Raw genomic sequence first — 12,427 nt, forward strand, 5'->3', positions numbered from 1 at the left:
ACATATTGATGCACAAAAGAAATCTTCCATACTAGTAGATGCAAAGTCGGACCACGACATTTCCTTTAACAAGATGAGCCGCATAGCGGCAATCGCCTGAATCTTTCAAAGGGTGAGACGACCGCTGGTTAGTGAGTATCTTGTTGGATGAGCATAAGGGCTCCCTCAGAGCGAGCCTCGATCGAGCACTTAAACGCCTTGGGGTGACTGCGAGTGTGTATGTCCAGAGCACTGTAGTCATACCAAGATATGCGACATACCTAATCAACCCAGATGATGGGTCAACTTCAGGAGTCACTTCAACACCATTCTCGACAACCTTGGAGACGTCAAACACCGCAAGTGACATCGCGGTGAATATCCAGATGGATGCATCAGCGAGATGCAGACCTGTATAGTTGAAAGCAACCAGCGTTACCCTCCGTCAATTACGCATACCTGGGCAGAGCCTATGAAGCAGAACCTTAACATTTCACTCAAAATATAACAGCCACTCAATCCTTACCGTCTACCAAAACCGAAGCACACCGTGCGAGGATCGGTCTCAGGCTCTTTTCCATCCTTGGCCAAAAAGCGTTCAGGATTGAATTCCGATGGGTTGGCATATGTCTGTGGATCATTGAGCATGAACCTGTCACAGCTCAAAGTATCAATATACCGAATACACAACAAAGAAAGTACTGACCACATGTTAGGGATTATCAAGGAGCCTTTTGGAATGTAATACCCATCGTGAATGTCGTCCTCAGTGATGCAGTGATCAACTAACATTAGGCACCGTTGGTCAACTAAAGGTTGCGATAAACGAGATACACATACTACTAGGTATAGCAACATTCCAGCGGAGGACCTCTTGAGCAAGTGCCTCGATGTAAGGGAGGGAGGGGCGATCGGCGAAGGAGGGAAGACGATCAGGGCCAGCAACAGCATCAATTTCAGCTTGGGCCTTCTTCTGCACATCAGGAAAAAGTGTCATTGCCAAGAAAAATGAGTAGATCGCAGAGACGGTCTGAGCAAACAGGAGTTAACCCCCAAAAATGATAGTTTCAAACCGACGAACTGTGTCGGAACCACCGGATAGGGATACAGCACACCACTTCACAGCGTGTTCCTCTTCCGCAGTCAAAGTACGGTCCTTTAACAGATCTGAGGAAAAAGACTTGAGGGCGGTGCCAGCACCCTGTAAGACTCAATCAATAGCGCGCGGCGGGACAGCTACAAATCTTGGTCACCATCTGATCTTTGACAAACTTGTAGGGTGTAGCAGCCGCCTCTTCGAGGGTCTCACGGCACTCACGAGCTAGGCGTTTGAAGCCAGCACCAGGGAACCACTCCGGGAGCTTGGCCACTAGAACATAGTCAGGCTATTGGAAGAAAAAATCGAGATGTTATGGCCTTACAGGACGGCAGGAAGTAACAATAAAATCACCATAGATACCGTACCGCGAGAATTGATATATAGCACGTTCTGCAAGGTCAAAGAAAGGTTCATTATCCTCCTTGACTTCATAACCATAACAGATGCGCAGAATGATAGCGCCAGCGGTGCTATAAAAATTCAAGAGCAAGTCAATAGTACTACTAAACACATACCGTCGAATGTGTGTTTGCAGGTTGTCGGGTTTTGCGAGTGCACGCTTCAGGAACCGGCGGGTCTCCATCTCCTCGATTGGGTGGTAGACAACCAAGGCAGCGCGACTGCCAATGATGCGGTGGAAATTCTTGCGGAACAAGCGAAACCGTTCACCGTAACGGAGATAAGGCAGTGTCTGTCCATAGCCCATAAGTTCGCCACTCATAGGAACAATCGGACGGTCAGAGTATATAGAGCTCTTCTTGTCCAGCATTTCCATCGCAGTTTTGACCGAGTTCAACACGAAGATGTGCTGACCCAGAACATTGATATGCGAAATATCACCTGCACGCAAGGGCATTGAAATGCATGATTTTGAAAAACGGGAGGCTCTTACCATACTTCTTTCCCCATTCCGCGAAGGTGAGCCAGGGCTTGACATGGGGTATGTCTTGAATGTTCCCAACGAGAGGCAGGCCCCGAGGGCCTGGGGGATATGATGCGTGATTCTTCTTGGCGAATACCTGTTTCATCAGATACACTCCGATGCCAGTAAGACAAAGGTACAGCAAAGTAACCACGGTGAGTGTCGCCATGGTCGACTATTAGTAGAAGATGAGCGACAAGGGCGGTGTGGCTATCAAGCAAGATATATGTCAAGTGGAGTGCCTGGGTTGAACCTGTAAACCGGAGGGACATCTTATATCTCTTTCTGACGGTACTGATCTATGTCAGATACTTGGATTGTAGTACGGGTCTGTGACTGGGCTTTGTATCATGTGTTTTAACGCAATAGGTCAGACAAGGTCGTGCTGGCATGATGGGCATCAGTAAAACCACTAATTTTCTCTCCATCCTTAATAAGTTAATCGTGGCGCGAAGTCGATCCGAGTTTTCCACGCATTTTACAGAGCCAATTTCCTTGGTGCGCGAGTCTGTATCTCTTTTTTTTTCCTGCCTGTGTGATCTAATCCCCCACTTCCCGCTCCACCCTGGGGTCGCCTCCTCGGCGTTCAGCCGTGGTGACCTTCATAGTACCGTATAGGCAGCAAGACAAGTGGCCACAACATTGATTCATATGCTTTGCAATCGCGACATTCATATCCAGTCTTCTTCCTGACGCTTCGCGAGCAGTGCCTATTAATTGGTATAGCTGGTCAATCTAATCTACTTATCTACTCGAATCTGCATCCTACGTGTGCGTTGTGAGATACATCCCTAAATCACCAATCGCCCCTGCTCCCACCTGCAGTTCAATTCCTGTACCATCATTGGTCCCCTCTGTCATTCATTCGCACCATACATCGGCGGGTTTCCTTCTATGATCCGTGGGGCAGTGCCAGCACTCTCATGGCTGTGATTTTGGCTCTGTACGTGCTGATCCTTTCGCCCCTGGTGTGTCTTAGTGCGACGTACACCTGCACTAGAGCGCCTTTGAGGTGTCGACCGTATCCTCCTGGCCCGATTATTGCGCCGTCAAAAGCAATGGCCGCCAGTGGAGTTGAGTAATGCGTCCTTGAAAATTCGTCCGACGCTTCTCGCGCCTCTAGTGTATGTCGGCCACTCCTCGATGCTGTGATCTTCCGCCACCTTTTGTCCTCGTCAAAGCGGCGAGATCAAAGGTAGACCACGAGATCGTATTATCCGAACACAGGAGAGAAACATACGTCAGACGAGGAGGGAGACGGAGTGCTGCGGCCACCTCATCACCATAGACATGAGCAAGGTATGCATACCATAGAGGCAACAGGTGTCGGCCAACATCAGCGAATTGCGCCAACCTCCTAGGCTGGATTAAAGGGAGGGGAAGAGCACGAAGGTCAAGAAAATGTTGCAATTTAATACGAACATTAGCAGCTTTCGTACGACGAACACCACCGCCAGGGAGGGAGTCAGCGCATCGAGCCAAATATGGTGCTGACAAATTACTTAATTTGTTTCCGAGCACAATAGGACTGTGCCGGAAGCGATGGGGTGAACGGTCGAGAGGCAAGAGCACACGAGTACACATCAACAGAATGACCAGAAGCCAACCGACGGAACACACTACAGTGAGTGTAAGTGGAGGATTTGATCGTAGTGAGAGATAACACCACAGAAACCTGATGATCGGTGAGTCGCTACAACCAAGTCGCTGTCAAACGGAACGCATCCCGCAAATCGCGCATGGCATGAATTAGAAATCCAGCCATGTTCGACAAGAGCTCGTGACAGCCAGGAGCAAGGGTTTTTGGGAGAAGCAAAGGACGATAGATGGTATCGCGGATAATAAACAGCATTTAGGTAGTCAGAAGGCACATACGCAACTGAATGTGGTGGACAACAAGGTTCACCCAGGACGCGCGCAACACGGCACAGTACTTTCGAAAGGAACATCGCACTCTGCTGGACAGTGAGGGGATGGAAAGAGAGAGATAGGACAGATGACTTACGACGAACCAGTGGAAAACAGAACAAAAAAAGCGAAGTGACAACCGACGGAGCAAATACAACGAAGTGAGACATCAAGGACAGAGCGATCAGAGCAAACCGGACTCTTGCGATAGTCGATGATCCCCACATAAACCCCATATCACCATCTTCTCTCCGATGCCATACGATGGGGCAGGCGTGCGTGAACACGACTCTGTTTGCGACGAGACAGATAAGTCTGAGTGTTGAATGAGTCACGTGCCAAGCTGTGCGAAATTCCGTGCCACTGGGTCCGTTTGGACATTTGGAGCTCAATCCTGGGAGTTGGGAATGTGCCTTCAAATTTCGTTGCGACAAGTCTAGATCAGCTTACTCCTTTTACTTTTTGCACTTGGTTTCCTTACTATCAAAGCAGATCAAGGCGGACAAGTGAAATCAGAAGGAAAATCAAATTAAGAGTATTAGGATATGGCTTGCCTTGGCAATAGTAGTCTTGACCAAAGTCTGATAATGGCCCTGTTGTTATTGGAGGTTCGACACTGGCCATCACATTGCTGACTGGTCAGTAGTCACTGAAACGACAATTCACATTGTTGCTCAAGAATTGCTTCCACTGTACATCTACTACTTAATCTTAATCTCGAGTATCCTGTACACAAGGACCTAAATATTGACTACGAGAGTACGCGACGATATCAACCTTTTTGTCTCCTGGTGTATTTAGTGACCTCACATTATCTTTAACAGGGCGGGACAACCGCTGGTTAGCAATATTTAGTGAGTATCTTGTTGAATGAGCGCGAAGGCTTTGTCAGAGCGAGCTTCGATCGAGCACTTAAAGGGCTTGGGGTGGCTGCGAGTGTGTATGTCCAGAGCACCGTGATCATATTAAGATACGCGACATACCTGATCAACCCAGATGACGGGTCAATTTCAGGGGTTATTTCAACACCATTCTCGACAACCTTGGAGACATCAAACACCGCAAGTGACATCGCGGTGGATATCCAGATGGATGCATCAGCGAGATGCAGACCTATACAGTTGAAAGAAGCCAATGTCAGAAAACTGCCTTGTTAGTCAACGCCCTCTGTCAATTGCGCATACCTGGGCAGAGCCTGTGGAATAGAACCTAAGCATTTCACTCAAAATATAACGGCCACTCAATCCTTACCGTCTACCAAAACCGAAGCACACCGTGCGAGGATCGGTCTCAGGCTCTTTTCCATCCTTGGCCAAAAAGCGTTCAGGATTGAATTCCGATGGGTTGGCATATGTCTGTGGATCATTGAGCATGAACCTGTCACAGTTCAGAGTGTTGATATACCAGATACACAACAAAGAAAGTACTGACCACATGTTAGGGATTATCAAGGAGCCTTTTGGAATGTAATACCCATCGTGAATGTCGTCCTCGGTGATGCAGTGATCAACTGACATTAAGCAATGTTGGTCAACTAAAGGTTGCGATAAACGAGATACACATACTACAAGGTATGATAACATTCTAGCGGAGGACCTCCTTGGCAAGCGCCTCGATGTAAGGGAGGGAGGGGCGATCGGCGAAGGAGGGAAGACGATCAGGGCCAACAACAGCATCAATTTCAGCTTGGGCCTTCTTCTGCACATCAGGGAAAAGTGTCATTGCCAAGAAAAATGAGTAGATCGCAGAGACGGTCTGAGCAAACAGGAGTTAACCCCCAAAAATGATAGTTTCAAACCGACCAACCGTGTCAGGCACCACCGCTGAATAGAGATGCAGCACACCACTTCACAACGTGATCCTCTTCCGCGGTTACAGTACGGTCCTTTAACAGATCCGAGGAAAAAGACTTGAGGGCGGTGCCAGCAGCCTGTAAGACTCAATCAATAGCGCGCGGCGGGACAGCTACAAATCTTGGTCACCATCTGATCTTTGACAAACTTGTAGGGTGCAGCAGCCATCTCTTCGAGGGTCTCACGGCACTCGCGGGCTAGGCGTTTGAAGCCAGCACCAGGGAACCACTCCGGGAGCTTGGCCACTAGAACATATTCAGGCTGTTGAAAGAAAACATCGAGATGTTATGGCCTTACAGGACGGCAGGAAGTCAACAATAAAATCACCAGTGATGCCGTACCGCGAGAATTGATCTAAAGCGCGTTCTGCAATGTCAACGAGAGGATCATTATCCTCCTTGACTTCATAACCATAACAGATGCGCAGAATGATAGCGCCAGCGGTGCTATAAAAATTCAAGATCAAGCCAATAGTACTACGAAACACATACTGTCGAATGTGTGCTTGCAATCGGTCTGGTTTTGCGAGTACACGCTTCAGGAATCGGCGGGTCTCCATCTCCTCGATTGGGTGGTAGACAACCAAGGCAGCGCGGCTGCCAATGATGCGGTGGAAATTCTTGCGGAACAAGCGAAACCGTTCACCGTAACGGAGATAAGGCAGTGTCTGTCCATAGCCCATAAGTTCGCCACTCATAGGAACGGCCGGACGGTCAGAGTATATAGAGCTCTTCTTGTCTAGCATTTCCCCCGCAGTTTTGACGGAGTTCAACACGAATATGTGTAAACCTAGAACATTGATATGCGAAATATCACCTGCACGCAAGGGCATTGAAATGCATGATTTTGGAAAAACGGGAGGCTCTTACCATATTTCTTTCCCCATTCCGCGAAGGTGAGCCAGGGCTTGACATGAGGTATGTCTTGAATGTTCCCAACGAGAGGCAAGCCCCGAGGACCAGGGGGATATGGTGCATGATTCTTCTTGGCGAATACCTGTTTCATCAGATACACACCGACGCCAGCAAGACAAAGGTACAGCAAAGTAACAAGGGTGAGTGTCGCCATGGTCGACTATTAGCAGAATATGAGCAAGGGCAGTGTGGTCATCAAGCAAGAGATATACCAAGTGGAGCGCCCGGGTTGAACCTGTAAACCGGAGGGACATCTCTTTCGAGGCTGATCATCACTGATCAGAGAACCGGTTCACTGATGCCGCCCGCCTACCCGTCCGTGCCACGATTCTTCCCATCAGAAGTGAAACTTACTGGCAATTTAGCAATATATATGCAACACCAAAGCCTGGGAATTCATCAATTCCATCCAAACTGAACACAATTGGCAGTGCTCCGCTAATTAGCGATCAACAATGAACAATTTTCATTGGCTGACTACGCTATTGATATAATCAGGCATATAGTGAGTACTTCGTCAGTTCATTCGACAGTCAATAGTAAATATGATGTTGGACTTCAAAGCAACAAACAGATTAGCCTGTGGGTATACTAGTAAATCGATGGTTACATTGAGAATTACGTAAGCTGTAACGACCAATTGAAAGAGTAAGGCTTGTAACTGTCCCAGACGTCCACAGGGCTACACAAATATTGTACTTACTACTCGTATTCTGCGTGAGTGCTTAATTTGAACCTTTTTGTGTCTTCTGAAGTCCCTCACGCGTTAATGATATTGCTGTTTCTAGCCAATATATACTTCACTGGTGCACTGTCTGCAAAATTGTCTCGCTCGTGCAGATGTTTGTCACCAGTGGGACCATGCCACTAAGCTTTTGGCCAACTCTGGTGCCGGAAGGGAGTCAAGTATGAACACTTCTCCGGTACTCTGGGTGGAACATACCAATATCGATTGGAGTCTCCTGCGCCGAAATAGTTTTTTTAGGGAGAAAGTAAATCAATATCGTATTGCATCGTATCACAACTGGAATAGAGCGCTCCCCATTGCTCCCCGCCCACACTTGCCCAAGGAAAACGTTTCAGTGACACTCTTGAGACAGCCTGGTTGAAGCTGAAATCGTCTGAATGTTTCGTGACGAATGAAGTTCCTTGCATATCGCATCCTAGCGCTCTGGCTGCGTGAAAGGTCCGTATGACCGGTTACAACTTTCAATTTGGATTGCTCATCGAGCGCCTACAGTCACACGGAACACAGTGCCATCTATAAAGAAGGGCCAACTGTCAGAGTCTTCCTTCTAATTATATGCATAGGGGATATCATCATATCATCTATATCTGGTGCCGTTGTCGCGGCCTGCCAAGGTGCTTAGATAAGTACACAATGATCACTTTCCGATGTTCCTGGTTATCGCGCTCCACCACTCGTTGAAGCATGGTTGCATCAAGATTTTACGCTGCGATTGGCGCGCGCACCTACCATCAATGTATGTGCACTCATCATATCGTCCACTGAGCTTGCGAGCTGAGGGCTAAACCCTTCATGCATTCGTTTGTAATACCCGGAAACACCCCGTTATCCGCTACAAACCTATCATAGAATAACCACTTGCCACGTAGAGTCGCGCACCAAACCGTAAAGTCATGAGCCGCCGCGCAGGGTTGCTCAAGCAGGATGTCAACACTACCATCACGTGAAACTTGTATCCGATCGGTCTAAAATTGTCGCGGGGCAATTCCACGGGCTATTCGTCGACCCATCCGCTAAATAAAGTCACATCCCAAATCCACATCATATCACGACAATGTTTCGTTCTGACACAGATCTGCTAGGATCGCTGACCGCTGAACTCTCTCAGCAGCTGAAGGATTATGAAGATCAAGCCTTACTCGAGATGATACGGCCGAATCTTGCAACTCAGTTTGTGCAGGATGCTCCCGAGCTGGCCAAATTCCGCGAGGCCATCGCGCAAAACGATTCGATGGATGATAAGGAATTCCTACGCATCTTCCGAGAATTCATCCCCACCACAAACTATGAACCTTACAGGCCGTTCATAGCAAAGTTTTTTGCAACCCCTTGCAAGGAGGCTGACGTCAAGAACATGTTCGCCCCAGGACTGCCCTACTTCTTTGCCATGTCCAGCATGACATCCAGCAAATCAGTAAAGACGTTCCCAAGATATCGGCCTCCCCCGCATCTGTTACAAAACCCTCTTTATCTTGCGCTTCCTCCGTCAGGGGGAACCACCTTATCACCAGCTTCCATGAGATATTCGCAGATCTTAAAAATAGATTGCGAAGACGGTCAGTCCAAGCAGGTGACAGTTTGCTCGTTGAGCATTGGCTTTCTGCGAATGGCAATGAGCTGGGACGCCGAGCAGGACAACGAGAGGCTCGATTTATGGCGTAAGCCCATCGTGTTACTGTTCCTTGCGCATGCTGATCTCCAGCCAACTTTCAGTGCCGGGTCAAACAGATCCATACGCGATTTCATTGGTTAAGAGCTATCGCGCGTTCTTCGTTCTGAATGCTCTGTTTGCACTGGCAGATCGTCGGGTGACCATCATCCGCTTCTTCTTTGCCAATGTATTCGTCATTTTTTTGCAGTACATAGAGGATGAGTGGTCTCTACTCATCGACTGCATCGAGAAGGGTATCATCCCGGATGTCGAAGATCTAGACCATTTGCGAGCACCTTTGGAGGTCATATTTTTCTTGTTTTGTTACATTCCACTCAGCTCACAAGGTCTCTCAGAAACTGTTTAAGCCAAATCCCCTTCGTGCTGCTGAACTTCGAGAAATCGGGCCTCCTGGCGTCGAGGGTTGGGCAGTCCGCGTGTGGCCTCACTTGGAAAGGTTCTTTGGGATTACTGGAGGTCCGGCTGCTACAGCTGTTTCTAAGGCATGTCAAGTGTGGAAGGTTTATAACTTAACTGACAGCTAATCACACACAAGCTTACTCACGTCCTCGGACCTTCTGTCCCCACGCAAGCTACTGGTTATGGCAGCTCAGAGGGTAGCATGGCCCTACCATACCACAAAGGCGATCCTAACACTGACTACAAGGTCATGTTTCTGGATGTGCTCACCGAGTTTCTGGACGTACGTTCCAACGAGCCTTCGGAGCGTGTACTGTCCATTGTAAGAACCATTCACTGCGTCCTGCCTTTGTCTATACTTATACGTGTCGTAGTACGAACTTGTACCTGGAGGGCATTATGAGCCTGTTTTGACTACTCGCAATGGCTTGTGGAGATATCGCATTGGAGATGTCGTTGCCGTTAAAGGCTTTGCGCCAGATGACGGATTGCCTATTATCAATTACCTTCACAGGCGAGAGTGAGTTGCCGCATTGTCGGTTTCAGGAGCTTAACTAATATTTCCCACTTTGGAAGAGGCGGATTTGTGATGGCATTCGGAACGACGTGCACTGAGTCGCAATTGACGAGTGCGATCGTCTCTGCTGCCGATCGATGGATCGGCCAAATCATAGATTTCACCATTGTAGGCGACGACCGAGACACACCTATTACTTATGGGTACTTGATAGAAATTGGAGGAGACATAGGTCCGTGCCTACTACGCGACGGGACTGAGCTAGGCTGAGCTAATTGATGTTTGCAGGAAAGGATGCAAGAATGGCGACGCAGCAAACTTTCGAAGACCTCATGGCGGCAAACGATGAGTTTCGCACTGCTTTCTGGCAAGGCCGAGCAAGAAAGCCGACCATTCGTCTCTTGAAGAAAGGCACATTTGCAGAATATCGCCAACAGAAGTGCAACAAGACGAACGTCTCGATATCCCAGGTGAAGGTTCCTGTCGTCCTATCCGATCCAACATTTAGGGAATGGCTCCTGCAACAAGTTGTTGTTGAACTGTAACAGAGTCTGGTTGGAATTAGTCCATTCCTCTCACGAATGACTGCAGTCATGTATCGAACAGATTTACCCTTGGGTCGTTCTGATGTCGTCGCATTAACACGAATTATATAAACTGAAGACTGCTTTCAATGCCCGTTCACGCAACAACTTCAATAAAATGCTGAACACTAGAGGGAACCCCTGGGAGAGACTAAAATGTCAGTACCAGCCTAAGAGTAGTGTTCTCACTCACAACAATCAATCAATACGACCACGGCAGGGGCAACCACGTACATTGAGATACAGAACAGTCTTCTCATGACTGTTCTATATCTCAGTGTTCTGGACTGTAGCCTATAGTTATTGTTTTTTGATACGATCAGTGGGCAAGTGATGCTTTATAGTAGCTGTCGGCCACCGGGCCACGGCTGTATTTGCCATTACCGACCATCGGTGTTCGATGTTCCGTCGGTCCCAGATCCCGGATCCTAGTATGATAACGGGGACTATATATGATAACGGATGCCAGATACGGCCCAAATGATGATCAGCGCTCAGCAACAACGTAGGATTGGCTGAGATCCCGGGCCTCACATACTTAATACGTCGTGCTCGTTTTCCTCTGATCGGTGGCAGATCACTTCGGGTGCACTTAATTATGAAAGATCTTGGAGCATCGAACTCACCGTGATGGGATAGGTACCAAAGGTGTTTGCAAATGTGGTCTCTGCTGCCCGTGACTACATTGCAGGATTTGGGTCTGATAAGCAATATTCGGTACTTCGGCTCTGTATCTTGCTGAATTTTTCGCAAAATTGCAAGGTGAGAGTGATGTATTCTTTTCCGCAGAATTTCCGCACCAGATATCTGCCTCGATCCTCGCCTCCGAGATCTGTGACCGACATCGTCTGGGAAATTTATAATTATTGACGTCAGTTTGACCTAAGCTTGCTAGTCTATCAAAAAAATTGCCTTTTGGGCTCTCTGGTCTGTCAAAAATTGTACAAAAGTATTTATCTATCCAAGTATGAATTAAGGACAAATGACTGGCACTTGTCAGGGACAGTAGCAGAAGTGCAGTCACGAGGAGCAACACAGCCGAAACACGGAATTAGATTAGCGCTACGATGTACATTGATAAGAGGTAGAACACTAGCCAAGTGTTCCTCGTTTGTGACAACACGTGAAACCTTGTATAGGCCATGATTGTGATCAGGCGCACGAAACGCGGAGGAACATTCGACGTAAATCAGATGCTTCGGAGGGTGGAATGTCGATGGAAACAGCATGGGATAGCCTTAGAAGGGATCGAAAAAATAAAACGGACCTGCGCAACTCGATACCCTATACGTGGATAGTTACTCAGTGTCAGTGCCCATCAGCTAACATAATAGTGACTCGCCCTCGAATATTCTGAGATACCTCATCCATTGAGTGGCGTCGTGATCAGAAAAATGACCCGCTACATAGAATAAATCAGTAGATTTGGGAATAAACTTGAAGGTGACAAAGCGCTTTTGAAACATCCATGCGACAGCGGATAGTATTAATGTTGACTTCTCTTCGCGTAATAATGGTGTAAGAAGGACATACTCATATAGGAACGACCAGCTGGCCCGTTCAATGGAACGGAGATCTCAGTGCAGGGGTAGACGGAGTCGGTGTTAGCAGGAAAGCAGGGCTGGTAGGGGAGCAAGGTCGGAGTCAGGGCGAGACGAGGTAGGGATCTAGAGAGAGTAGTAGGGAGCGGGGTCTCAGGAGTCTCGGAGTCTTAGATTACATAGAACGCATACGACAGCCAGCGGCAGCACATCCCCATCCTCTTCAGAGTGCAAGGCTGGCGGATTCACTGAAGAGAAGAATGATGCTGTCTTCACCCTCAACGAGTTCGT

General features: G+C 48.0%; 5 protein-coding genes across 5 annotated transcripts; 1 reads left to right on the plus strand and 4 right to left on the minus strand.

The window, feature by feature from the left end:
- Positions 1-128: 128 nt before the first annotated feature.
- On the minus strand, positions 129-2,169 carry BJ212DRAFT_1300229 (cytochrome P450; the record flags this gene model as incomplete). The annotated part of the gene is made up of 11 exons (XM_041332962.1): positions 129-231; positions 261-390; positions 439-449; positions 506-631; positions 686-764; positions 820-952; positions 1,061-1,180; positions 1,233-1,364; positions 1,401-1,548; positions 1,594-1,918; positions 1,971-2,169. The coding sequence occupies 11 exons, from the start codon at positions 2,167-2,169 to the stop codon at positions 129-131; spliced, it is 1,506 nt and encodes a 501-aa protein (XP_041192161.1).
- A 699-nt stretch (positions 2,170-2,868) lies between these two features.
- BJ212DRAFT_251200 (uncharacterized protein) lies at positions 2,869-4,270 on the minus strand. Its single transcript, XM_041342745.1, has 3 exons — positions 4,006-4,270; positions 3,670-3,955; positions 2,869-3,619 (listed from the first exon to the last, which is right to left on the minus strand). Exons 2-3 carry the CDS (start codon positions 3,947-3,949, stop codon positions 3,120-3,122), a joined length of 780 nt encoding a protein of 259 aa, XP_041192162.1. The 5' UTR covers positions 3,950-3,955; positions 4,006-4,270; the 3' UTR covers positions 2,869-3,119.
- A 262-nt stretch (positions 4,271-4,532) lies between these two features.
- BJ212DRAFT_1588028 (cytochrome P450) lies at positions 4,533-7,086 on the minus strand. Its single transcript, XM_041342419.1, has 9 exons — positions 6,888-7,086; positions 6,631-6,835; positions 6,059-6,577; positions 5,891-6,006; positions 5,727-5,838; positions 5,160-5,418; positions 5,093-5,103; positions 4,892-5,021; positions 4,533-4,838 (listed from the first exon to the last, which is right to left on the minus strand). Exons 1-9 carry the CDS (start codon positions 6,927-6,929, stop codon positions 4,760-4,762), a joined length of 1,473 nt encoding a protein of 490 aa, XP_041192163.1. The 5' UTR covers positions 6,930-7,086; the 3' UTR covers positions 4,533-4,759.
- Positions 7,087-8,477: 1,391 nt separating this feature from the next.
- Positions 8,478-10,556, plus strand: BJ212DRAFT_1481565 (GH3 auxin-responsive promoter; the record flags this gene model as incomplete). The annotated part of the gene is made up of 7 exons (XM_041340278.1): positions 8,478-9,081; positions 9,137-9,378; positions 9,431-9,595; positions 9,631-9,816; positions 9,869-10,014; positions 10,071-10,243; positions 10,300-10,556. The coding sequence occupies 7 exons, from the start codon at positions 8,478-8,480 to the stop codon at positions 10,554-10,556; spliced, it is 1,773 nt and encodes a 590-aa protein (XP_041192164.1).
- A 992-nt stretch (positions 10,557-11,548) lies between these two features.
- On the minus strand, positions 11,549-11,824 carry BJ212DRAFT_1273566 (uncharacterized protein; the record flags this gene model as incomplete). The annotated part of the gene is made up of 1 exon (XM_041331097.1): positions 11,549-11,824. The coding sequence occupies one exon, from the start codon at positions 11,822-11,824 to the stop codon at positions 11,549-11,551; it is 276 nt and encodes a 91-aa protein (XP_041192165.1).
- Between the last annotated feature and the right edge of the window lie 603 nt (positions 11,825-12,427).

The sequence above is a fragment of the Suillus subaureus genome (assembly GCF_016647635.1).
Source record: "Suillus subaureus strain MN1 chromosome Unknown BJ212scaffold_19, whole genome shotgun sequence".
Taxonomy (NCBI): Eukaryota; Fungi; Basidiomycota; class Agaricomycetes; order Boletales; family Suillaceae; genus Suillus; species Suillus subaureus.

Excerpts from the sequence above, each read along its gene's own strand:
- BJ212DRAFT_251200 (XM_041342745.1), bottom strand. The coding sequence starts at position 3,949 with ATGTTCCTTTCGAAAGTACTGTGCCGTGTTGCGCGCGTCCTGGGTGAA. Across the intron at positions 3,620-3,669 it reads TCACCGATCATCAGGTTTCT|TGTGTTCCGTCGGTTGGCTT; the intron begins GTGGTGTTATCT and ends CACTCACTGTAG.
- BJ212DRAFT_1588028 (XM_041342419.1), bottom strand. The coding sequence starts at position 6,929 with ATGTCCCTCCGGTTTACAGGTTCAACCCGGGCGCTCCACTTG. Across the intron at positions 6,836-6,887 it reads CAACCCGGGCGCTCCACTTG|TCGACCATGGCGACACTCAC; the intron begins GTATATCTCTTG and ends TTCTGCTAATAG. Across the intron at positions 5,419-5,726 it reads TGCATCTCTATTCAGCGGTG|TTGATCACTGCATCACCGAG; the intron begins GTGCCTGACACG and ends GCTTAATGTCAG.